Consider the following 27,684-nt stretch of genomic DNA (forward strand, 5'->3'; position numbering starts at 1 on the left):
ATACATTTAAATACTCCAGAAGTCATGTGACATTTTGTCAATTACAAAAGGGTGAAATGACCTGCGGAATTACTCCGGACAAATGTAACGTTACTAACCGTAACGTTACTAACCATGCTTTTGGGGGTCTAGCTAAAAAATAATTGGTCGAACTGCTCAAAAACTTTGTGTGAACATTTGTCATGATGCAATAATTAAAATTAATGCAACACTTTGTTTGAAGTAACTTGAATTTTTGCACACTTTTTGTTACAAGACATTGATTTTTTTGTCATGTCCTTTTTTCGTAACGTTACTAACCTGCCCTTTAAGCTGCCATAGCAATTCTAATATTTCATGGATTGTATTCATTCTTTTCTGTATCATAAACCTGGGAAGGATGAACATGTTTTTGACATAATTTTGACTTGAAATGAATAAATGGTAATTTAGTAGTAAAAACAAATATCTGAATTTGTTCAAATGTAACGTTACTAACCGCGGAATTGCCCATTATGTCTTTTCGAGAGCATGACACAGTTCATTCAATATACTTGCAAGCTCAGTGCCATATAACTATATGTTCACTTTATTGATATACAAGATGATTTCGGTAAGCCATGGTACAAAGATTACTGGAGTTTGTATGTTTTTTTTTTTTTTTTACATACTTGTTTCTGTACAATTGTGAACTCAATGAAGAATACATCACACTAGATCCCTCAGCCAGAAAGGAGCTCTTTTACATTTGTAGGTTGATCTGAACCTCATTGCAAGTTTTCCTCCACTTCCATCTAGGAGCCAGTATATATCAGCTTACAGACCTCTCTGGCCTGCCTTCCTTGTTCTCTCATCTGCTCTCTCTGCAGTCATCCACTGAAATATCCATCAATGGGGATGAGTTTCTTTGTCACTACCAGCCCAGTCTTTTTGATGAAGCATTGGTATGGAGTATGGGGCTACAGTCTGATCAGTCCATCATCATTTTAGGCCGTTACATCAAACCACTAGCTAGCATATGGAATTCTTGTCCTGCTTTGTTCATCCTAAGAGATCGCCCGCAGACGGCTTCCAAATTACCAACTTGCTGTGGAGATCAGGACAGTAGCACCATCACACATCATGAAATAAATCAGTCCATGTTTCCTCTGCTCTCAGCTGAGTTCGAAGCCAGCCCCAGACTCGATAGCATAGAGCAGCTTCTCACGGAGTGTCTTCTCATCATGGAACTCGGGCAGCTTGAGGAGGTTCATACAGGTGCTGGCTGTTGGTAGTCGGCCGGACTCACTGCCTCCATGGTGGATACAAAAGGCTGGGTACAGCTCCTGGTTGAATGACAAGGAAGGAAGAGATCACCAATCTTTGACTTTAGCCAAAAAGCAGCCTGTAGTCATGGTCACACTGGCAAAACTTCTCAAAGTTCAACTTTAACACGTTGAGGATGGGCTGATTTTGCTAAAGATTGCATTTCCCATAGACCCCTGCCTGAGTATACTCCAGACTTGTCCTCAACGGGTTAAGAACTCTATGTGAAGCTTTTACATCCATTCATCCTAGTAGCCAAACTTCTCAAAGTTTCAGTTCTCAAAGTTAGGGTCACTGCTGCATATGTGCAACATGTGCTACATAACAATGCATATTAATGTAAATCACAATCAGCTGGAAGCATTCAGACTGCACAAACTTTGAGAAGATTTGTGGGGTTTGGGGAAATTTTCCTAATTTGAGTGGGAAGTTTTGCAAGGAGTTTCATGAGAAGTTTTTGGGCGTAAGCAGCAGACTGGCAAAACTTTGAGCGCACAGTTTTGCCACTGTGATCATGGCTATTAAGTGTGTAAAGATGCATTTCTCTTTCTAATCACATCTTAAAGTTCTGACCTGTATCGTTATTAATATCGTGTATTGTATCTGTAATGCCAGCGTGTGACAAAAGCGTCTGTCACACACAATAATGTGAAGCAGATGGTGGCAAATAGTGGTACACACTGACACAACAACTCAAACACAACAGATAAAAATACACATCAAGATATCAAGCTTTTTGTTTTGGAAAGAAAATTCTTCCTCCCCCTCCCCCCCCCCCCCCAAAAAAAAAAGAGAAATCAGGAAGAAAATTCAAGAAACTCTTGTGAATGATAGTGGAGGGGTCAAGACCCACCTTGAACCCAAGGAGAGGCGGTCTAGAGCAGCTGGTGACAAACTTCAGGAGGTGACGTCGCTGGGCGTTGGTCATGCTGGTTACCACCCTCCAAAAGTTCTTAATTACAGGGCTGTCATCCTTATAGCCACCAGAGTAGTTTGTGTGCTGGCGGAGGTCGTCGACGTCGATGGGCATCGAGGCGCCAGAGATGAGGACCTGCAGCTCCTGGTGGTCAAACATCCGCAGCCATTCCAGGTCGATGACATCGGCTAGACCCTGACGAAAGGACAGGATATGGGGTCGAATCTGGCGGGGAAGCAAAAACATTTGGTTTGTATGAAAACTCATATGGATTCCAGTTTATAGTGACTGACACAGTTTCTATTTCATACAACTTTTTGCCCTGTAATGTACGCAACACCTAACCACAAAGCTTTCACATTGTTGTACACAAAATTTCCACACACAGCTTTTAACATCACATCTTTACGTCAGAAATCTTCCACACAATTCCTGTACGCCTTGTAAAAATCTTATCCAAAATGACCATATGTCCAAAATATGTCCTGTGAACATGCCACTACACCTCTATGATTTACCATACAATGAGAGATTTTTCTACCACCACACTCATTCAACAACATGTCTTTAATACCACCCTCACATGACATTAACTTCTCACTAACCACACTTCAATGACACAACACTTCTGCACCACCTTATTTGGGTGAGACTGCGCTTCAGTGCCATGGCACTTGAGTGACACTGCATTTCCATGCTACTAAACTTGGGTTACAAATCATTCCTGTATCACTACATTTCACCTCTGTGCTAACACACACAAGTGATGCTAAACTTCTGTGCTATGAAACTACTGCAACGCTGCACTTCTGTACTGTCGCCACATGAGTGACACCACACTTCTTTACCCCTATACTGTGGTAATGCTACACCTTGAGTGACACTTCACTTTCTTACCACTACACTTTGGTAATGTCACACCTTGAGTAATGCTACACTTTGGGTAATACTACACCTTGAGTGACACCACACTTCTTTACCACTTAACTCTGGTAATGCTACACCTTGAGTGACACTACTCCTGTGAATTATCACATTAAAGAAACATCCCAAGTCTGCATCATATTGCTCTGTTACCATGACATCTTCCAGAGAGAGTTATTTCCATGCCATCTCACCTGTTTGTTAAGTCTAAAGTCCGCCATGAGATGAATGTATTCTATCCTGTTTGCTGCTGTCACTGGGATCTCGGCCCCACCTGGCTTCAGCTCATGGACCTGACAATTGACAAGGTGAAAAGTGACAAACTTATAACATTCAACTGAATTTTCTTTCATCAAAAGACTGTTCTCACAACATTGCAGTATCTCCAGTGAGCATCATCATTTTATGAGCTACAATTCTACTTACAGATTAGCACATGATAAAGAGATGTCTGCACAATTTACATACATACTTCTAAATACATTGTTGGCTAAGGCGGCTCCTGACAAAATTGCATATAAGCCAATTAAACAGCCAGTTTCTTCAATAGTTATAAAATAAGCTTCTGGAAGCAGTTAGCTTCATGAATGTAGGATCTTAGGATTAATATATCCAAGGCAAAAGTGCAAATGAAGACTCATATCTATCTTACCTATAAAACTCATAGATTGTTTAGGCATTAGCGTTTTAATGGAGAAATGTGAAGAATATACACAAAGAATCTGATGCTGCACCCAATTTTACCTGGGCTTCCCCAAATTCATTGTCCATGACTGTGAAGGTCAGATCCAGGTCTGTGACATCATCTTTGTAATGCTTCAGGAAAAGTAAGTTCCTGGAGAAACGAATGGAAGAACAACATTAAGACTTTTACATTACAGCAACACAACCTCTATGTTTAGCTCCAATTTTCAGCAGCTAAATTAACCAGAACCTCATCTCCTGACATTACTTGAAGAAGCAATGCATATCTAAACAAATCAAACAATACAGAAATCTGATGACATCGTTACTCCTCACAGCTTCATCCATCAAAAGTTTGAGCTGAATTTTGTCACATGCTAGTGACATTTAAAAATGTAATTATTTTGGGGAGGGCAGAATTGAAAGTATTTGTAGAAACTTTGAAATTTTATTTGAGAGGGCTTTCATGATTCTTAACGTGTCTTTCAAATTCACAATGATGAATTGCTTTGAAGCTAGATTCATATCATATGATAGATCAGGCCTACAGGTAACATCACATTTTTACTTACAATGTCACGCTACCAACAATTTATCATCTGTACTTATCTTTGTCTATTTTTCAGGTCAACTGATTAATGGCTAGTGACATTGGTAGCTAGTGCTTTTATTTGTATAAACCAAGAGACATTTGATTATCCCTGAGAGGAAAACATTAAGCTTTTCTACTTTTTTAGGTAACCAACTGAGAGATTTGTCAATATCTCTGAGTAGTACCAGTTAAGTGTTATTGCTTTGTAGCTTACAAACTTACAAATATTTGAATATCCCCTACGTGGTCACATGACCAGAAGCCAAGTCTGAACTCACTTGTACATGACAGGGTCGAGGGAGGCCAAATGATGGATGTCTACGTTGGAGTGACGGCTGAGAATCTTGGAGAGGAAGAAGCTTGCAAAGGGGATCTCAACCAAGAGATTCTCGTAGAGGATCTGTGTGAATAATGAGACATCTCATCAACAGATTCTCATAGACCTGTACACATAAATGGAGCGATGAGGGACCTTAATAAGCAGGCTCTCTTACGGGATCTGCATGAAAATAATCTTATGAATTGATATGGGATCTAAACATCCACTAAACAGAGTAGGGTCTGCCTGAATAATCAGACTAGTCAAAGGTCACTTACAGAGTTCAACTGAATCTTTAGTGACAAGAATATCCAAAGTATTTAGGAAACTACACATGCATGTACATCCTCCCTTTAACCCTAAAGGGGGGGGGGGGGGGCAGAATCTGCCCCCCCCCCTCGACGTTTCGCTCAAACAGATATACAAATTAAAAAAGAGACTCTCAATGCTTTTAATTAGGCTAAAATATGATCTTTTGCTGAATTTGCATAATTAATTAATCAAAATTAATATTGATTGTTTCAAAAAATCTTTTGACACAATCTTGTAGATTTTGATGTGGGTGTCACGCATGACAAATTTCGTCGCGATCACACCTCTGATGGCCGAGATCTCGGGGGTTGGGAATCCGCCCCCCTCCGGTTTTAGCATAGCCAAAAAAGCCCGGCCTGATTAGGGTTACTCCAAATACCATCTCCTTCAGCATTTCTCTTCTAATGGAATGATAAGATATCTATTCTATTGGAACATCAAGACCATCTAAAACTTTCAGCATTCTGCTTCCTGCATCACATTCTATCTCATTCCAAATTAATTGACCTAAACAACAAAAGGCTATAATTCTTGTAGAATGGCTTAAACCATTATTCAGAGATGACACCATGCATGGATCTGGCTTAAGTATGATCTCCACACTGCATTAACACAGCATTTCAATACCACCACTTATATAAACTAAGTTTTGCATCTACATATTGTATCCTTCATGGGACATTTCACTAAAGTACCCAGCTCACCTTTCCCATCATCCTACCAATGAAGTAATAATGTTTGGTGAAATCTTCCAGTAGGTACGCCGACTGAGGGCTGGGGTACAGCAGCTCATCGGTGGTGGTCTTAAAAAATCCCCTGTTGGGGTCAAAGGCCGTCCGCAAAAGCTGCGAGAGGAACTCGCGAGAGATGCCTCCGCCATCGATGCCAGCCTCATCCAGTCCCTGGGCATTCTTCAGGGTCACCCGTAACTTTTTCCTTAAGTCAGGCTCTGTAGGAACAAACAATCAATCAATCAAAGCGGTTTACAAACATAAAACCAAAACTTGTTAAGATTATCACATATGCCTGATCAATTCAATTTAGTACCCTAGAATCTCACTCAGCTTTCTTTTAATCACTTTCAAATGATGAGCACTAATGACATTAACTCATACTATCATAAATATCATGATAGCTTATCATTTGATTAGAGTAACAGAGCTGTTGACACAAAGCAGTATTAGCTGAAATACAAAATACAAAATTGACAGGAAAAATTGGCAAAGTATAGCATAAAACTGACAGAAGTCAACTATCTTCACTTAAAAAGGGTTCACAGGTTCAAACAGGCTAACCATCACTTTACAAAGAAACAAACAAATAGTAACCCAGACCTACACGGCTACCATAAGGTGATCGGTGCAAATGTTTGATATACCCACCATTCTCTGGACGCAGTCTGTCATAGGCATCCTCATAGATGTAGTTCCTCCTGACGATGATGTCGATGCTCTTCCCTGGGAGGAAACCAGCAAAGTCTCCCTGAGATTCCTGTTTGTCAGCTGCTACCCACTCACGGAATACCTAATGGACACCAAGCACAACAGATGTCTTATTACAACTCTTGTAGAGACTGGCTGTCTGAAGAGACGGGTTCCATGGCTTTTGCTCCTGCGACAATTGCTCCCACAAAATAGCAACATGCTAAGCCATACATAAACTCTACCTACAAACATAACCCTTACCCTAATCCTAATCCTTACATCAAACTAAATCTAAAACGCTATCACAACCTTATTAAAGTCCTTGGAGAAAATGAGAGCGAAGCAATTGCCGCAGGAGCAAATGTTGCACACCTGAAGAAAAGTTCCACTAACATTTCTGGCAGACTATTTTTTAAATGCATTTGGACAATTGTGTAGGAACTACCCATCCACAGAGAGTATTTTGCATTACAACATTTGAAGGTCCTATTGGCAAGTTTGTCTATACTAGCAGCTTAAAGAAGTCACTGACCTCACAGACCTCAATCAAACAAAGCAAGTTCAGATAGTGTTGGAGGAGAAACAGTATTCTACAAGCTCATATGCACAGAGAACTAATGTTCCCAAAATTGTTTAAGTTCACGACAGATTATGATCTGGTAGACATTCTTGATTCTACTTTCTTCAGGTCTAAGATCTTATCATGTTCACAGCAAAAGAGAGAGAGAGAGAAAAAAAAAAAGATAAATAAATTAAAAAAACAAAAAACAAATATACCTTTCCAGCAAATGAGATGGCATACTGATCGAACACTTGTTAAAAATTACAAAATGAAAATACTCAACTATTTTGGCATTTCTGTAAGATGCCTTTATATAAATGCCTTAATAGGTAACATACACTCTACCTGTACTAAATCCTGACAGCTTTACTATACAAGATAACAAACACTCTACCTGCACTCTTTCTTCAAAAGGGATGACAAAAGGAAGCTCAGCCAAGATGACCAGTCTTCGTGCCATGTGGGTGGACGGTGGTGGTCCCTCTTCATCATCTGGATTGGGCTGGGCTAGGAGCTGGAGTCGTCTGGGGCGATACATCCTACCCCCATGACCCCTCACTCCACGAGACTGGTAGAAGGAGAAGCATTGATAGTATCAATCAAAGAACTGTTAAGGCTCGGTGGTTGAGATCATTAGGGGCTCAATCTTGAGGTCACTGGTTCAAGTCCCTTGCTAGAAGTGATTGTGCTAATGGGCAAGGCACTACATGCCCATTACTACCTTTACAGTACATCCCATGGTCAACTGCTTACAAATACTCTCAGAGCTTCATCAGAAGTGACTTGAATACATCCAACCTCACCTCTTCATTATACAATTTGATTTGGACAGTTTGATTGTAAAAACAACCTAACATTCACAGGTCTAGTGGTGGCCTGCAACATTGTAGTATGGCATCTACATCCAACCCTGACAGAGCATGTACCTCAGCAATTGTTTTCAGCAATTGCCAAAATACACGTAATGTCATATGGCCTTTTTTACGATCAGTGGTGTAACTTTTGTACTCGGAGGGTCAAAATTTCAAACAAAATATTTTTTCGTTATTCTGTTTGATTCCTGTTTGAAAGTATTCAAATTTTTGAAAAAATAACATTTCAGACCTTAAAGCTGAAGGGTTATTGGTGTAATTTAAGGAAAACCCTGGCACCTGAAGTAAATTTAAGCAAAATTTTGCTTTCATGAATTGCACCATATTGACAAAACTCTGTAGTCAAACTTCACCATGCAAAGTTTATATGTCTAACAACAATATATAGTTTGTGAATCAAAACTATTTGGGGGTTGAATAAAAAGTGAATTAAAAAAAAAATACATGAGATTTATAAATTTTTGCTAAAAATACCAATTGACATGTAATTTTTAAGATTTCAACTATTTATTGGAGGGCAGGCCAGGTCAAACTCTTACTATGACAAGTCTTTAAGAAGGGCTACCTTCCTATGTAGGTTAAATGAAATTCCAATCATTTCTTTAAAACTTGGATTTTTCACACATGGATGTTTCGGAGGTGACAGTTAACATATTAGAATGTTTCGGAGGTGACATTAATATTAACACTCACTTTTTTTGAGAATAAGTGAGAATAACACAAAAACTTCTTCTTTTTATCAATGTTTCTAATAATTATAACTCGAGAACAAGAAATTAACTCCTGTTTCAAGCAGATAAACCACACAGAACAAGTGTGTTAAATACACTTCATTAATTAGCACGGGTACCGGTAGTTTGCCTTCCAATTGGACGAAGGATGTAAGCTAAATATTGAAATCTTAAGAAACATGGCATTCCATTTTCTACCTTAACTTGAGATGAGGGTGTGAGATCATTTTAGTAATGTTTCTTTGCTCTCAGAACATTTTATTCCACAACACCAGGGAAGAATCACTTCGTTTCGGAGGTGACATTCAATGTTAACATTGTTTTAAAATATTAATTTACAGTAAGAATACAACGGACATAAACTAGATATTGTAACCCGAAGAAACATGGCATTCCATTTTCTACCTTAAATTGAAATGAGGGTGTAAGATCATTTCAGTAATGTTTCTTTACTCTCAGAATATTTTATTCCGCAACACCAGGGAAGAATAACTTTGTTTCGGAGGTGACATTCAATGTTAACATTGTGTTCATGTATTCATATAGTATGTCCCCAAAAAAAAATTTGCAATTAGACTTTTGCATTGATAGCACCCAATATGATTAAATCAGCTAAAGTCTACTTTGGGGTCTTAAATCATAACATCTTAGCTCTATTTTGCAGAATGCCCCAGTCAATTTGGTTACGTGATCTCAAAGAAATGTGGATTGTTATAAAGGATGTCAGGAGTCTGATTCTTCCAAGTTTAGCACTTGGATGCTCTTGGAACTGCATGTTAATGTGTAAACACTTGCAGAACTTGGAGGGAAGGGATTCCTCACATGCTCTACAAAAATCCTAAATTCTCTTTGACCTTTGAAGCAAATTTAATGGGGTTTTCTGTAAGGCGTGGGCAATGAGTTAAAGTTTCAATCCCTCACATTGTATTTTAGATTGATTCACTATCTTTAAAGTTATCATTGCGGAGGAGGATACCACTGTAATTTTTTGGCGGGGACATACGGTATGAATACCAAAAGCAAAAATTCTTATTTGACTTGTGTACGTTTTTGTTTGCACATAGTTTTATAAATAGATTAATTCAAGGATGTTCATGAATTCTTCATCATCCTTGATAGCCACCATACAAATGTTATAATACTGGTGAAAGGTGTTTGGTTCATCTGGGATAAATTTTTTATACACCAGATTCATTTAAACTGTTGACATTACTAAAACATATTTTACATATCATTTTGAATTGATTGAAAATTACCTGCAAATCATGCATATTTAACAGTCACTTTTGAGAGTAAAAAGTATAAGATAAGAAAAACCATTTTATTGTTTTTGGGGTGACACAACACAGAGACAACCCAACTTCTCAGGTGTTAACTATTTAGTGAACATTCATGTCTTTCCTCATGGCTTTAATTTTCAAATATAAGCTCTTTCTTTCAGTTCTTACTTGTTATTTTGTTTGTTTATTCTCTTTCATGATAATAGATACCAGCTCATATTTTGTTGAGATTGTAATTCATACTAATCTTTAACAGGTTTTTAAAGTTTGGTTAAGACAACAGTTTGTGTTTCCCAGCTGAAGAGAGCAGCATAATGCTTTTCTGTGAACTTGAGGGGAAAATTTGTTTTTGTTCAGCAATTTTCCCCATCAACTTCACAGAAGGTCCCGGACACAAACTGGTCTCAAATAAACCTATAAGGGACCGAAACTGGAATAGGACAAGTTCGCCTCAATAGACATGAGGGTTGAGTAAATATAGCAATATTTACCCATCAGTGAGAGTTTGAGGAAAGTGAGGCAATCCGTTCCAGAGTTATGGATTTTTAAAGTTTCTGCTCAGTCAAAGCTGAATGAGAAGACTTCTATAGCTTGTGATGTCACATGTGTACAAGGATATAGAGAAAGTATCAAGAAAATTCAACATTCTGTATTTTCACTTTTCTTGCATAACAAAAGAACACATGACTTCTCTCTTTTGGAAGGCAGGGTGAATAATATTGCCCTAAAATACATCAGAGCAAGTTGAAAAAATGTGCACTTTTTTCAAAAAGTAAAGTTTTGTGAAATTCACTTATATTTTCCTTATATCGTTGTATGCATGTGACATCATACACTGTCGTAGTCGTCTCATCCAGCAGTGACTGCGCAGATATTTAAAAAACCCATAACTTTTGAATGGATTGTTCAATTTCTCCCAAACTTTCAATGATATGTTATACTAATGTTGTTGCATTCACTCAATCCACATGTATATGAAAGTGGACTTGTCCTTTAAGAAACTATTTTCTTTTCCTTGAAATTCCAGTACTTAAAGCCAAATTCTGAGATAAAACATAATAACAAAACAAGGTACTGTAAACACCTCATCAAAATTATACTGAAATAGAACTACAAATCTTGTTTTTTTTATCTTTCCCTTTCCAGTCCTCAGGACTTGTTCCTCTGTTCACTTTAGATGTCACATAACTTGAATAATCTTTAAAAAATACAATGTCATAAACAGTTGGTTCAACTTGGAAAATGTAATAATTATTGTCATATTAAAAAAAAAAAATCACATACTTTTGTTTATGATTACCACATTGTACGTGGAAAAACAACAACTAAGAATTCAAGAACAAGTTGTGCACCAGCTATAGGCATGTGGCCTTTTTGTGAAGTTTGATTATTTGATGATTTTTTTTTTTATTCTTTTTTTTAATGATTGTGGACTAGGGCATGCATGAACTGCCACATGTATCACTTTGGTATCAAGGGAATTCTGGTGAGCTATGTATAAACAAGTCACTTCTTTTGTGAGGATTTTGTAGATATTAAAAGTATTAGAAAATGTTAATAGATAGTGAAAAGGAACTGAAGTCTTGCCTTTCACTATCACATAACAATATGGTGTTAACAAACAATGTCACCTCCGAAACACAAGAAAAAGCAACCTACATGGAAAGCTGTGATTGGTAAATCTTCACAACTAAATTGCTTGTTGGAAATCAAGCTTCTAAGATGAAAGCATCTATATGTTTACTTAACTAAAGCAGGAGAAATGATCTTGATTACAATATTATATATACAACAGAAGGGTGTATTTTGTGCATTCTCATTGTTAAAAAAAGTGAAAAAATGTAAATTTGCCCTAAAACGTACAGTCTAGCAACTAGAAATGTCGCTATGGCGACTGATGCCTCCGCCATAATGCATGATTCTCCCAATAGGCATATAGTACAATGTCTTCACAATGTATGATCCATGACAGTTTCACATAACTGGCAAAATATTGATATGACAGGTTTGTCAGAAATGACTCGAATGTTCACTTTCCTTGTACTGGGTTTGCTGTAATTGTCGAAGAGTGCAGGTACACATATTTGGGGAATTGAAAACTTTTACTTGAATTCTGACGGACCCTTTTATAAGTTTATGCACTGAGTAATTTCCAAGGTATGAATAAAGAGTGCAATTACAGTACAAAATAGATTTTTTTTTTTTTTTTTTTTTTTTTGGGGGGGGGGGGGCATTGAAACCTGGCCTTTGACCCTTAACCTTTGACCTTTGACATTCTGGCTGGAAATTTCCTGGAGAATCTCCATTAGGTAATGCATGTATTAAATTAAGTTTGAAAACTAATAATGCAAGCATTTCATATACTAGTGTATGAGGGAAATAGTAAAATATTGAGGAGTTGACCTTGACCTTTGACCCCATGACTATTGACCTATGTCCCTAAATTCCCTAGATAATCTCTGCCAGTCAGTACATGCATATGTACCAAGTTCCATGAAGATACATTGAACCATTTGTGAGAAAAGTGATATTACAACATTTTCACCTAACCTTTGACCTTTTGACCTTTGACCTTATGACATGAAACTCTCTCTGGAGAATCTTTATGCAGTAGTACATGTCTACACCAAGTTTCAAGAAAATACCTTAAGGCATTGCATAGATATTGGGGAAATAGCAACATTTTTAGCATTTGACCTTGACCTTTTGACCTTTGACCTCTTGCCAATGTCACTAAAATCTACTCAACTAATTGTCCCATCATACATCATCTTTGGACCAAGTTTGGTGAAAGCTGCTTCATCCAGTTTTGAGTTATCACATAAACAGATAAATTTCAGGATTTGACCTTGATCTTTGACCTTTGACCTCAGTCCGATTTCACTAAAAAACTAATCAAGTAATTGTCCCATCACACATCATTCTCCGACAAAGTTTGGTGAAATTTGCTCGATCCAGTCTTGAGTTATCGCGTAAACGGATACAATTTCATGATTTGACCTTGACCTTTGACCTTTGACCTTTAACGGATTTCACCCAAAATCTAATCAGCTAATTGCCCCATCATACTTCATACTTGGACCAAGTTTGGTAGAATTTACGTCAATATTACTCAAGTTATCGCGTAAACGAAAGCGGACGGACGTACGGACGGACGGACGTACGGACGTACGGACGTACAGACGTACGGACGTACGGACGGACGGACAACCCGAAAACATAATGCCTCCGGCACCACTTCGTGGCGGAGGCATAATAAAAAAAAAGAGTGAGAGTGTGGTAGTTGATTTCTTCACTTTGAGACTTATGTTACTAAAATAAATGAAACCATTGGTGTACATGATATGGTTTCTCTTCAACAGAAATGAACAAAAAATCTTGTTAACAGTGTTTTGTCACCTCCGAAACAGTAATTTTTAGTTTTTATTGGATCTTTTTTTAATCCCTAGAAAATTCTCACTTCCTGTTGCCATATTACTATTGTCATCCAAAAGAGATTCCTGTCAATTGGGCAGAATCAAACAAAATTGCTTTGTCTTCAAGAAATTATCAAATATAATATGCTTGTTGTTTCGGAGGTGACAAGTGTTTCGGAGGTGACAAGTGTTAACGGAAAATTGTAAATTGCTCCGAAATGAAAACAACAGGCTATATTCCTACTACCTTCCTTCAGAGATAATGTGAGGGGATATGTTACATTTTTGCAAATGTAATGTATAACTGATGTCAAGAATAAAAAAATTAAATGCATAAATCCGTTGTCTCGGAGGTGACAGAAATGTTAACGGAAAAGTTACATAAATTTATAAACGCTCACCAAAAAATGATAAGTTATTTGAATTAAATAATCTTTGGATCAAAGTTAAGTCAGATTGATTACTATTCTGTTTTGATGGAAATTAGCAAAGTTGAATTTTATAATTGTGAACAAGAGCTAACTCAAAAGAGGGGTTAATTGTTAACGGAAAATGTCACCTCCGAAACATAAAGTTTGGACAATTTCAGTATCTAACGAAGACAAAGCAGAACCTGGTAAACATAATAGTTCTTAATGTTGGATACCTGTCTATCACAACAGCAACAAAAATAATGAAAAGGAATAAACAATTTAATATGCTAGCTCTGACAAAAATACTATGTCAGAGTGAGTACACCAAATGTGTTGGATTTCAAGCATGTAAGTGCCTGCCACATCTGAAAGAAAAAGAGAGGAAAGTTCATTAAGGTACCCAAGGTAGACACTGTGGGTGGTAAGTTTATGAGAAAAAATAATGCATATCTGTCAGTGTATAAGAAAGTTATACACCAATTAGTGCCAACACTGTGTTTTACACCACTGATTGTAAAAATGGCCATATGGTACAGAGAAGACATTTTGAAATCCTGTGTGGAAATTGGAAGATTTCCAGAACTTTTGAAAGACTAAAAACAAGGGCAGCTAGTTTGATTCACTGTCAGAAAAACAAAACGCAGCGAGTAGCAACATAAAATGGACTTTTTCATGTCATGAAGGCATGCATTATTCTTTGTGGTACATTACCAGTTAAAGGAAATACTGCCAAAGTATTGGGGGAGGAGAAGCCCCTGAAAAAAAAAAAGTCAACGCATGGCGCTGTATCTAGCAGTAGCTATACCTTCTGATCTGCATAGACGTGGACATTTGGTGCTAGCCAGTGATTCAGGGGACAGAATGGCCGTCGGATGTCCCTGGCATGTAGCTGCTTGACCAGCTGGGTGGTGACCTGTGGTCAAGTGAGAAAAATGCAGAGCAAATCGGTCTTTTACTACTAAATTTCATTCATGTCCTTTTTCCATCACTAGCATTTCTTGATTCACAGGAGAATAATAACTGATTGTAACTGTAAATACCTAGATATTAAATACAAGAATTAAAGACAACAAAAATTGAGGAAGAGTTTGAATTTGGTCCAGTAAAGGTTACACACAAAAATCATCAAATCTGGTGAAAGTCGACAATATATCTCACATACATATTCATTTCATACTGAAATGATAAATATTACTCAATTCCTCATTTGAAGAGTGTATTTTCTCACTTCTTCACGTAAAAAAAAAAAGAAGAAGAAGAAAAAAAAAAAGCTGCGGAAAACTGCTTATCCAATAGTGGTGAGCCAATATACTGATCATTATATCTCTTTTTCATTCATATACAACGCACAGACCACAAGAGTAAACTCACTGACATTGACCGATTCATACTAATTTGCATGCACAAACCCTTGTTGGTAGTAAAGGAGTCTGCGCACAAGACTACTACATGCACCATCCTGGCACTTGCAGCCTCTCCCAACAAGGGAGAAGCTACAACACTGGGCCTACGGGACAGTGCCAGGGTGGCTCATGTAGTAGTCTTGGCGCAGACTCCTTTACAACAAACAAGGGTTTGCGCCTGCAAACTAGATTCATACCCACCTTGAAGACATAGAGCCAAGTAGCCATGACTTTCTCAGCTTTCTTGGGGTCTAGTCTCCGTCTGACCCCTACACTGGCCATGGCCAGAGAGTACTCAGAGGTGACCGAGGGAGTGGTCTCAGGGTAAGCCAGCTCCACCATCCCAAGGCAAGCATTCCTTAGGGCCAGACTCATGTGCACCAGCTCCTCAAGACTGAAGGGCATCAGACTCATCTTATTTGGGTCTACAGACAACAGAGGCAGGGATATTTATCACATACTAGGCCTTAAAGGGATGGTATAGCATTGGTGGATATGAGGATTGGGCTTTTAACTTTTGGTGAGATATCAAGAAACCACTTATAAAATAGTACAGAGCATACCATTCTAAGAGGAATTCAAAGTTTATTTGATGAAAATCGGCTTTGGAATGGCCGAGACATCATCCAAAAACAAAGCAAAACAAAGCGATTTTATTAGGATCGCTCTGTTTTGGATAACTCAGCCATTTCATAACCAATTTCCATCAAAGAAACATTGGATTCCCATTGAAATTACATCCTCTTCTCATTATTTCACCAAAAAATGTTGGAAACCTGAAGTTAGGTCTCAACTAAACTATACAATCCCTTTTATTGTCAATGCTGTTTGTATACCAATATTGGTGCAATTGCTAATATAAAACAGAAGACCAAAGCCTGTTTAGCATGTTTAGCACTTTCTAAGGTTATAAAGAGTGTTTATTGTTTGACCAATAGAGTACACCTCTTCTGCATGGTGTGTGCAACAACTGTTTGAATAAATGTACAAACTATGCATGAAGGCAAACTTTGAGTAAATCGTCTCAGAGACTCTACACCTCATTGTCTTAGCATTACATCAGTAAGAGTTGTAATGGTATCATCTTTAGCCAGCATGACTCCAACGTAACTTGGAGTAAAACAGGGGAAGTTTAGATCTAAAGGACAAGTTCAACGAGATATATGTGTGGACTGAGTGAATGCAGCAATATTAGTAGAACACATCAGTGAAAGTTTGAGGAAAATGGGATGACTGAAAAGTGTGCACAGTGACTGCCAAGCAACCAGATCACTATGGCCTTCTTAGGTCATTGTATCAAACAAATGCCAGTTACATCTATTTGTTACTAAGCCACTGGTGATCCTTTGAAGGAGCAGAGTGTTTAGCTAACATGATGACTTTTTATAGGTGTGTACATGTGTGAGCATCATGGTATAAATATACTCATATGGGACACTGAAAATGTCTATTGTAATGGCTACCAATGAAACCTGTCGATGATGGTCACCTGGCTGCAGCAACCTCATCAAGTGTTTTCCCTGGGCGATCGTTGTGTAAACAGGTTTGACTGTCTCTCTCTCTCTCTCTCTCTCTAGATGCCATATCTGGAGATGTAGGTGATTATTACGTGCAACAAATCTCTGCTTCCAGCCTTCTCAATCAGGTCCACTTCTTGGAGTGAAGCTGATCAGTGGTTTTACTATGATACTAGTCTCATACATGTAAACGAATACACTCGTACAGCTATAAACATACCAAGTGGGCACTGGCATCAGTTGCTATCAGTAAAAAATGAACATTTACTAACAGACCATTGCATTAAAGGGACAAAACACTATAAAGCAACAGATCTCTCTGGGATTTGAATCAAAGACCTTCCATGTCCGAGGTGGACAGTAAAACCACTACCCCCTCTAAAGAAGGCAGCAGGAAGGAAGAGGATGGGAGATAGTTGCTACTCACCAGAATCCTCGCCGTAAAACTCGGAGTCATGCAGGGACACCAGGAGGTGACCAAAGAGAGAACAGAAGACAGACAGGAGGGGGATGATGCGGTTAATGTCACTGGTAGGAAGGTCTATCCCCCGGGATATCGTCTGGAGCAGAGGAATGTGGGTTCTGCATATGATGAAAATAAAGAAATGTAACATTGCTCAGTCTGCCATCCATGCAAGTCCATAGGAAGTAGAGGACAACATGATTTTGGACTTTGCTGAGTGAAAATTTCACATTATTACAAAGATGTGCATGACAGGTATAAGATTCCTTCATACACATTACCTCTACTTTAAACTGGTCTACTTACTATGAACTTACAATATGGCATTGGTCATTACTACACATAACATCTGGAATCTGACCATAACATTTATCCAATGTAATAAAGTGTCATCCTCACTGGCATGATTCCCAAGCAATATTCATCATGATTGAAATTGAGGTATTGATTCAACCACAGAAATGGAAATCAACAGCTCATCATAGCATGACATAAAAATATAGAAAATACAGTTGAAAACAGAGGTCTCCTAAACATCTAGAAGCCAACTCAAAACATTTACAATTTACATCAAATTTCTAAACTTTTCATTCACTGCCTTTCTTGAGACAAAGTGAACAACTGATAGAAGTGCCTTCATGATTTGTACTTATGACCTGAAAGTGTGTTGGTAGAACTTTTTGATTTTTTTAAAAGTGATTTTTGTAGACTTTCATGATTTATAGGCAACATGATTTTGGACTTTGCTGAGTGAAAATTTATAGGCAACATGATTTTGGACTTAATTTATGCAATCAAATGAAAGGTAAACAGCTCTGCTCGAGTCATAGATGCTGGGGGAGGAAATCTATGTTTGGCACCCTCACTCACCCTGTGACAGATATTGATGAAACTGTTCTAAGAGTTGACCATAGATGTCTGATGAAGGCCTTGTTGATGGCTAGTGAATAAAGCAACCTGTAGACAAAGATATAATGAGGTAATTAAAGATTGACAAAAGTATGACGAGGTAATTCAGATTATATCTTTAAAGGACAAGTTCACCTTCATGTACATGTGGATTGAGTGAAGGCAACAATATTAGTAGAACACATCAGTGAAAGTTTGGGGAAAATCCGACAATCCGTTCAAAAATTATGAATTTTTAAAGTATCTGTGCAATCACTGCTGGAGGAGAAGACTACTACAGTGTATGATGTCACTTGCGTACAACAATATAAAGAAAATAAAAAGAGAATTTCACAAAACTTGACTTTTTGAATAAAGTGCACATTTCTTTGACATGTTACTGACTTATGTTAGGGGTGATATTATTTCCCCTGACTTCTGAAAGAGAGAAGTCGAGTGTTCTTTTAATATGTGAGAAAAGTGAGAATATCTTGAATTTTCTTTATACTTTCTTTATGTAGTTGTACTCATATGACATCACAAGCTATAGTAGTCTTCTCATCCAGCCGTGACTGAGAAGAAACTTCAAAAATTCATAACTTTTGAACGGATTGTCCGATTTTCCTCAAACTCTCATTGATATGTTCTACTAAAATTGCTGCATTCACTCAACCCACATGTCTATGAAGGTGAACTTGTCCTTTAATGATAAGATTTTAAAAAAAAAATAATAATAAAACACACATGTTCTTGTGAACAAAGTATTACAGAGAGTGGCCTCTGCTTGCCACTGGATCCTTATATATGTGCAAAATAGTTCCAACTATCGATGGTATCTGGGTCAACAAAATGATGCACTGTAATTCAATCTTACAACACTTACATGTAATATATTGGTATTCAATTCCTTTATTCTCCTTGTGCCTTCATTGCTGGTTGCTCATCAAGTCTTTACTGTAACTGACAATGAAAAGGCATTGGCTTCTGACGTATCAACTTAAATGGTTTCATGCAGAAATATGTGCAAAGCAGAGTTTGATATGGCATAAAGTGTCTTGTGTAAAGTCTAATGTATGGGGATTCCCCTACCGTCCACAACATCAACACCAACTGTGCATAATCCTGAGTATAAGAGTCATTACTTTTAGAAGAGTTGTAATTGTGGATAATCATTTCATAGAGGACTTTGTCAAAATGGAGTGACATACTTGCTCCTGGGTACATGAAGTTTGTGGTCCACCATCAGGGCGTGGCACAATGTACAGAGGGCTGTGAGGGCGGGGACATTGCCCTGTGTCGTCGTGGCGATCAGACACTTGACATGAGCCGGGGAGTTGACCTGTCTGACACACTGTTCTCGGATCTCTGAGATGGTAGACGCATTGCCAAACTGTGATGAATAGAGAAATGTAAGACAGTTTAGGCACAGTAAACAAATACTCACGCTATCAAATGACTATACCGCAAACATGACATCATATTCATGGTATATTGTGCACTATACCATGAATACGATGTCACAGTCATCTTGTCTTCAACATAGCTATGATATGTTTGGTCACATGATGCTATGTAGGCCAATCAGGGTACAGGATTCCTTTAATGAAGGATTTGATAACTATAACACACTATAGCACATCATCTTAACACCAAAACAGCTAAACCCATTCGATCATCACATGTTGGATGAGACCAAAACGGCATTAGACAAGTGAGATTAGAGTTCCTGTGTGTGTGTGTTTGTTGGATGGTGTGGTATCTTTTTCAACCTTGACCTTTACAGAACTTAACCCATATCGGGCAAACGCACTTGTGTAAACAAACACTGCAGTGGCCCAACACCGTTTGTACACACATGCCGACAGGCAGACAACTCTCCAAACATCGCTCTTCATTAGCAAGCAATGAACAAAACATAAACAAGTTATATGTCATTTGAAAGACGATAAAATTTTCTTTAAAATGGCATATGACATGCTGCCATTCAATGCACAGTGCAGTCATAGTACTCAGCAGAAGTGAAGTACAGTCATCCAAAAGTTACGAAATCAATCTGTTTGATGGCTTTCATTCATGGATTAAAAATAGTAAATGTTGTAATTTTACACATCCAGTACCGAAAATTAAATGATCAGAGTGTCAGTTTTCTAGACATATAAATATCATGACCATTGATACAATAATTGCAGGTTTATGTTTATGTAAATGATGATGAAGCCATTGCGAGTGCTTGGGAAATCGACAGTATAATGTGTGCATCCTATAGTTTGTTGAAGCGAAACTCTTCACGATAGATACACTTCTACAGCTTTTCAGTTTCGACTGAATTATACAATTGTTGTACATACATGTGGATGTACATGTGGGACTATTATCACAGTCGAATCATCGCCCGGCAGGTGTGTTAAACCTCCTCAAAAACTGCTGCTGAAAATCCAAAATTGAGCATTCCGTACAGCTGTAGATAACACCCACTGATGCTTCGTGGTTATTAGCGTTATTCCATGTAAACACACATTGTTGGCGTTCGACTGGCAAAACCTTCTTGAATTATCGCAGACAGTGTAGCAAAGCATTTTGGGATATGATGTCAAAGGTTAGAAAGTGAACGAACTTTGGAATGACGTCGTTTATATGTCATTTCATTAACTACGGGATATTCCGTATATGGCCCCTGCGACGTTTGGACGAACTACGGAATATCCCGTAGGTGGCCTGATATGGGTTAACTTCTTGTCATATCATCCAAAAATCTTCTTCCATGTCTACATCTGGCTGCTAATAGACACAAAGGATTACTCATAGCTCTTTGTATGTTTGTTTGCTACGGTTGGGGATATTTCACTGAATTTTTTTCCAGATTGACCTACTTCTCCAATGTCCCTCTCCAAGTCCTCCTCCATGTCGGAGTCATCGTCAGCCATCATCATGAGGTGGAGTCTGTCAGCGCTGGGTAAGGTGGGAAGGAGAGCCCTCAGGAGTAGGAGATATCGGATCACAAGATCAGGAGGGAATTCATCTACAGCAGTGGGAGGAATCAACAGTACACACTAATCTCAGATGACTAGAAGAGCCTTTCATTTAAATATCAAGTCTGTTTGTGTCACATGAAATTAATAAAATAGCAGTGTACATCTTAGTCACATGATTGTCTTTTCCTATCTGTTAATATCATCACTACTGCATAGTACGATTATCATGCTACAATATTTTGTGTCTTGGACCGTAGTTTGAACATTTTCTTACGTTATTTCCAAAGGCAGCCTACATCATACAAGTACATATGTGACCGTGCATCACAAAACGAACAAAAAGTCGCACACATTGATTTTGTGTGAGGACTGAAAATAGGTGAAATGGGTCAACCGAGCCGATCTTGACTTCTTTATATTTTCTGAAAGAGCAAGTCTCCTTCTACATTATGCCAAAATTTGGGATCATAAAACCGGCAGAAAAGTGTGTTTTTTTTAGCAGATTATCTCGAACATTTTTGGCAGAATAGAGTGTCTTTAGAGTCCCCTTTTCATTTCTTAAAAATCTTGTACACACTCTTCACTTTCAACTCCTATAACTTTTGAAAGGATGATGCTACTACTTTGAAAGTTAGCATTAATTAAGGACAGAATGTGTTAATAAGACATACGTAATTTCAGTCTAATCTGATAATCCTTTCATTGTTATATACTCCGGTGGTTTACATCCTGGTTTTTGTCCCATTCATCACACAACCAGCTCGGCTTGGTAAAAATTAAGCGCTTGAATAGATACTGTACTTCAGAGCCTCTTTTCTCAGTTCACACTCTTCCTAAGTGTGTGCTTTCTTTTCGATATCTAGATTTGAGTAACACATCATTTTAAAGCTTAGAGTCTGCTTTATCAGAATATGCTCTTGACTAAAATTTTATGTCTGGTGACTTTTTGTCTGTTTTGTGGTGCAGGGTCACAAAGCTAAGCCTTCTACTAACATACACAGACACACATGGACAATAACTCACCAATATATGGCCCAACTATCGTCATGACTGCATATAGTAACCATGGCGATGGCTCCACACCCAGCTGTACTCCCTGACTGTCCAGTGACATGTCCCCACTGCTGACCGTTGGGACCAGGGCTTCTACCAGCTGCTCTGGCTGTACACCACTCTTCCTGTGGGCTAGGGCTGGGATCAGGAACTCACTGATCTGCTCTGAGGACTGTCTGCATAGCAGTTCTTGGCACAATGAACACAGGACCAGATTCCTATTGACAATACAAACAAACAAAAGTCACATCAATCATGTATTGAATGCATCTCAGAAGCATCACATTAAATCATTCTACACACAAGCAATCAATAAAATGCACATCAGACAACATAAAATTACACGAGTTCCCTCTTCAGAATTCATCCCAATATCTACAATATGAGCACCAGAGGCTACAGCTTCTCATGGTCAGAATACAAATCATCACAGCTTGAAGATGCTTGGTTAAATTATAGTGGCACAATTATGAATATTATCAGACTTTGTGGCATCTGCTGTATAGGAAAGTTTGAATGGAGAAAGAAATACTCAGGCTTACATAACTTGTGACAATGATGCTATCAACATCAGGGTATATAAGAAAAAAATGTCAGTACCATAGCAAACCGTTTCGTAAACAGTCTATTCTAGCACTACTGTCTATTGAATATTACAAGTATGATGTCACTCAGAGATTTGAACTATTTCTAAGAAGTTAGTGATCTTTTTTGGCTGTAATTGTTGCATAGCTTCATTTTCATACAATGTCAGTGCATATGGTAGCACGTATATATGATTAGACACGTAGGAGTTCTGACCTTTGACCTCTTAGTGCTGGGCTGGTGGCTGTGATGTGGACAGGTCTGAGTGTAAGGTCCAAGGCTGTCTGAGCAATGGGAGGAGGTCGAGTGAAGTCGATGCCTGGAGGGAGTCTCTCATTGATGAAACATCTCACACTCTTGTAATAACCTTTACACAAAGAAAACATTATCCTCGGTCACACCATGACAACTTTGATATCCAGCAGGTATCATTTCTACTATGAAGATAAGATTTTGAGCATCCTGTACAGAAAAAAAAAAATGAGGGTGAGATGTGGCTGAAAAGGTGGCAGATGGGTATGGAGGGGGCGATAAAAACTAGAAATATCACTTAAGGTGATTAATACCCCCGCCCCGTGACGACAGTCTTACCCAAGGAATGATCTTTCCTTGATCTTCTGCCATTTAAATGCCGTTACCATGGCAACGCAGCTTCCGACACATCCGAAAAATATGTCTTGCACATCTTCCCACCAAGACTATTGTGTGTGCCACATTTCATAAGCTTTTGTCAAAAACTGAGGAAGTAGTTCAATCCACAAGATCTTTCCTTGATCTTCCACCATTAATATGCCGTTACCATGGCAACGCAGCTTCCGACATGTCCAAAAAATATGTCTTGCACATCTTCCCACCAAGACCAATGTGTGTGCCACATTTCATGAGCTTCAGTCGAATACAGAGGAAGTAGTTCAATCCGCAATATCTTTCCTTGATCTTCTGCCATTTATATGCCGTTACCATGGCAACGCAGCTTCCGACACGTCCGAAAAATATGTCTTCCACATCTTCCCACCAAGATCAAGGTGTGTGCCACATTTCATAAGCTTTGGTCAAAAAACTGAGGAAGTAGTTAAATCCGCAAGATCTTTCCTTGATCTTCTGCCATTACTATGCCGTTACCATGGCAACGTACTTTCGGGTACTGTCAAAAAATGCGTCTTGCACATCTACAACCAAAGGCACACATCTGTACCAAGTTTCATGGAAATTGGGCAAAAACTGAGGAAGTAGTTTGCAACACAAAATTTTCCATCATTTTGGCTCATAATATGTGAGCTGTTACCATGGCAACATACTTTTTGTCACTGTCAAGAAATGTGTCATGCTGACCTATATCCTAAGACAAACATTCAATATGAATTCCATGAGAATTGGAAGAACACTGATGAAGTAGTTTTGCCATGAAGCATTTTGCCCTATATTTTACCAATAACATGCCGTTACCATGGCAACGCACTTTTTGCCACTGCGGAAATATGTGTCTTGCACATTAACATATTCAGATGAACATCTGAACTTAATTTCATAAAAATTGATCAAAAACTGTGGGAGGAGTTCGCGACGCAAGATTTGTACCCATTTTTGCCCATAATATGCCGTTACCATGGCAACGTACTTTTGGGTACTGTCAAAAAATACGTCTTGCACATCTACAACCCAAGGCACACATCTGTGCCAAGTTTTATGGGAATCGGTTGAAAACTGAGGAAGTAGTTCGCGACGCAAGATTTGCAACGGACCGACCGCCCGACCGCCCGACCGCCCGACCGACCGCCCGACCGACCGACCGCCCGACCGCCCGACCGCCCGACCGTCTGCTGATTCCTATATACCCCCTTCAAACTTCGTTTGGCGGGGGTATAATAAATGGCATTAAAAATACACTCCTACCTTGAGTTGAAAAAAAATACAGTATAAAAGTTTGTTGGGTGAGAATGAGAAGGGCTTGAAGTTGCCACTAAGCCCATAGTGTTCGAGACAACGTAACTCCCTTCTCATTCTCAACCGACAAGTTATACCATGCTAAATATTCAGATAGGAAACAAACATGTAGAACTAAACAAATGAGTGAATGTGTAAATGAGTAGATGCATGAATGGGAGAATGACTCACCATTTTGGACGAGATGCATCTGTAGCGATGCTACAGTCCTGACTGCATATTCCAGGGCTATTCCATACTGTTGATAGGTATTGAGATCAGTGTAGACCTCCAGCATCCTGAGGGGCATGGGGACTGGTGTAGACGAAGGGGCTTCAAGGAGTCTGGAGATAAGAAATATCAAGATGATTCAAGAGTTAATAGGAAGAGAGATTTGTGGTAACAACATGTGTATGTAGTCTTTGAAAGGACTGTGGTTTGGCGAAAGAAGAAAATAGACTGAGGAGAGAGGAGGATGGAAGCAACATAGGGAGAGGGTATTGAAGGTATATAGTCAGAGTCAAAGGGCAGTGGTGAGCTGGAAGTTGAGGTTGCACCAAGGAAGGCAGGATAGGAGACACGGACAATTGTAAGGATTAATGCATCTGGGCCGAAGTTCCAGGTGTAGAGCACGGCTGTGCCGGCCTCATCTCCGCTGCTGCATTCCCTTCCATGCGAACTGAAAAGTCTGAACCAACCAATGAAAATTTTCCTCTGCACGGCAGGAAAATAATCAAAATCAGTTTCGCACGTAAACTACTAGCATCCAAACAAAAACGTAGAAGCTTCGAATAACAACGAAGTCAAGGGAATACGGTGATAGATCACGATTTAGAAATCTAGTCGGCGAGAGACATTTCAGAATGGCGCTATATTGTGAGGGAATTGTTGGCGCATGCACGAGTGGGATCTCATATTATGCCTTATGGAGAATTACAAATTAAAATAGAGTAAGAATTATGTAAAGAGTTTGGAAGTCAGTGGGGAGGAAGAAGAACCACGGAGGAGAGGGGGAAGAAGAAGGTTGGAAGGGTCACGGGGGTAATGTGATACTAGGGTAATGAAGGCATGAAAAGTAAGTTTTACCTAGATGTATATCATCCCTATAGAACATCAACCTTGGTATAGGGATCATCACAGATCCAACTTCTTCCATTACAGTGAAACCCCGTTATAACGAGGTCCGTGGGACCGGCGATATTACCTCGTTATAACCGGTACCTCGTTATAACCGTACGCATCAAAAACAAAGAAAAACATAAGGACGACGTTATAATATACCCATTAACGAAAGTTAAGAACATCCTTTGCGTTTTATTACACAATTATGGCTCATTATTATCGAGAGAATAAAGGGAAATTATTCTATATCTATATCATTTTTATTTCTATATTATATTAAAATCAGATTGTATAAAATGCGTTTGTTAAATTTTTCTAAACGCCAGCGCAAATAAAGTAACATAAATGCGTTGTTTACCGTAATTTGCGAGATATTTTTACGCTGTTGGTGTCAAGGAGGAATGCGATAATTTCATGAATCATTTCGGCTGTAATCTTATACAATGCATGATCGTTGTGCCCGAAAGGATTAAAATGCGTTGTTGTTTTTCTTCCGAAAATCTCTTCGCGTTTTGTACATCCGTTCTTGAAAAATATGCGACAGGATTGAAGTTAGAAGGTTGTGATCCTTTTTACGCAGATCTGCTCCTCATAGACCATTCTGAAAGAAAGAAAATCTTCATTGTGAAATGCGTTGTTAAAATTGTGATAATAAACAAACCCAGATTTATTCAAATTGTTAAATGCGTTTGTTTCTTTTTTTGAACACCGATTAATGCGCTATTTAACTATTTTTACGCTACTGTCAACCGGCGTGATCGCGATGATTTCAGAATAACATACGTGCGTCGTTTACCGTAACTTGCGGGGTATTTTTACGCTGTTGGTGCCCAGCGCGAATGCGATGATTTCATGAATCATTTCGGCTGTAATCTCATACAATGTATTATCGTTGCGCCCGAAGGGATTAAAGATGCGTTCTTTATCTTCTTCCGAAAATCCCTTCGCGTTTTATTTTTACGCTACTGTCACCCGGCGAGATCGTGAAGTCATTAATTATTTCGGCTATAATCATACACTCATATTTGCTCACCAGCACCAGCGAAAGAACTGGAAGTCGGGACTACAAATGGAAAGGATAATAAATGCTGAGTTGCACGCGCATTCCAATTTCCATATTTGCCACGAGTGTCATTACATGAAAAGTTTTTGAGTGCGTTATCTTTTTTCCCTTGTTGCGCTGTGGTCTGACCTACAACATTACGCACGCGTGTGATCTCGCGAAAAAGAAAATCGAATGATTATGTTTAATAATTTAGTAGGAACATCTGATGGTATTAGTATGTCTTATTGCATGGTTTAGAAGAAAACATGGAAGGAACCGTTCTCTGCAAAACGGGAAAAAGACATGGATAGCGTGAATTCGATTTTCAATGTTTCGTTTGTCGCGTGTTTGAAAAGCGGCAAGTCAAAAAATGGTACCTCGTTATATCCGACCAAATTTCTCATGTTTTTCTTTGTCATGATGCGCCAAAAATGTCCTCGTTATAACCGGAATCTCGTTATAACCGAACTCGTTATAACCGATTCGTTTTGCCATAGGTTTACACGCAAAAGAAAACGGGACCGACACGATCACCTCGTTATAAGCGGTTCCTCGTTATAACTGAACTCGTTATAACGGGGTTTCACTGTACTGGACAGAAAGACAGGAAAATCCTTAATATCAGGAATCTAGCTGTGTTTAAACAAAGGGTTCCACCAACAGCACCTTCATTAATGCTCATTATTGACGTGTTTGTATGGCTTCTCTGCTTTGCTCTTATGGGGGAGGTGAGTTGGGATTTGGAAATGGTGAGGTGGGATGATGGGAGGGGCATTTTACTTCAAGCTGACCTTGATGCTAGTGTAAACTTAAGTCTCTGACATTTACTATGGATGTTTTCTAGTGGCTCTCCATTCGATTTGAATAGTCACTACAATACTAATATTGAGACTCCCCTCCCCTTCAACCTCACCATTGCAAGTCAAGGAGTATATTAGTGAATCAAACATTTGTTCCATTTTGCCATAAAGCAGTATTTGTCCG

General features: G+C 38.7%; 1 protein-coding gene across 1 annotated transcript in view; it reads right to left on the reverse strand.

The window, feature by feature from the left end:
• Nucleotides 1-595: 595 nt before the first annotated feature.
• The window catches only part of LOC139725290 (ubiquitin-protein ligase E3C-like), a 32,750-nt gene continuing 5,661 nt past the window's right edge, over nucleotides 596-27,684 (reverse strand). Inside the window, exons 6-22 of the mRNA XM_071636379.1 lie at nucleotides 24,726-24,877; nucleotides 22,827-22,977; nucleotides 21,996-22,243; nucleotides 20,871-21,019; nucleotides 19,209-19,390; nucleotides 17,983-18,069; nucleotides 17,077-17,231; nucleotides 15,334-15,557; nucleotides 14,535-14,642; nucleotides 7,412-7,585; nucleotides 6,414-6,555; nucleotides 5,736-5,980; nucleotides 4,679-4,800; nucleotides 3,869-3,959; nucleotides 3,319-3,417; nucleotides 2,138-2,425; nucleotides 596-1,304 (exon numbers count right to left, since the gene is read on the reverse strand). Of these exons, the coding sequence (XP_071492480.1) occupies nucleotides 1,134-1,304; nucleotides 2,138-2,425; nucleotides 3,319-3,417; nucleotides 3,869-3,959; nucleotides 4,679-4,800; nucleotides 5,736-5,980; nucleotides 6,414-6,555; nucleotides 7,412-7,585; nucleotides 14,535-14,642; nucleotides 15,334-15,557; nucleotides 17,077-17,231; nucleotides 17,983-18,069; nucleotides 19,209-19,390; nucleotides 20,871-21,019; nucleotides 21,996-22,243; nucleotides 22,827-22,977; nucleotides 24,726-24,877 (2,788 nt within the window). The 3' untranslated portion in view covers nucleotides 596-1,133. The remainder of the gene's footprint in view (nucleotides 1,305-2,137; nucleotides 2,426-3,318; nucleotides 3,418-3,868; nucleotides 3,960-4,678; nucleotides 4,801-5,735; nucleotides 5,981-6,413; nucleotides 6,556-7,411; nucleotides 7,586-14,534; nucleotides 14,643-15,333; nucleotides 15,558-17,076; nucleotides 17,232-17,982; nucleotides 18,070-19,208; nucleotides 19,391-20,870; nucleotides 21,020-21,995; nucleotides 22,244-22,826; nucleotides 22,978-24,725; nucleotides 24,878-27,684) is intronic.

The sequence above is a fragment of the Diadema antillarum genome, unplaced genomic scaffold (genome assembly GCF_040938485.1).
Source record: "Diadema antillarum isolate AM-2024a unplaced genomic scaffold, OU_Dant_1.0 seq00000030_RagTag, whole genome shotgun sequence".
In the NCBI taxonomy this organism is placed as follows: Eukaryota; Metazoa; Echinodermata; class Echinoidea; order Diadematoida; family Diadematidae; genus Diadema; species Diadema antillarum.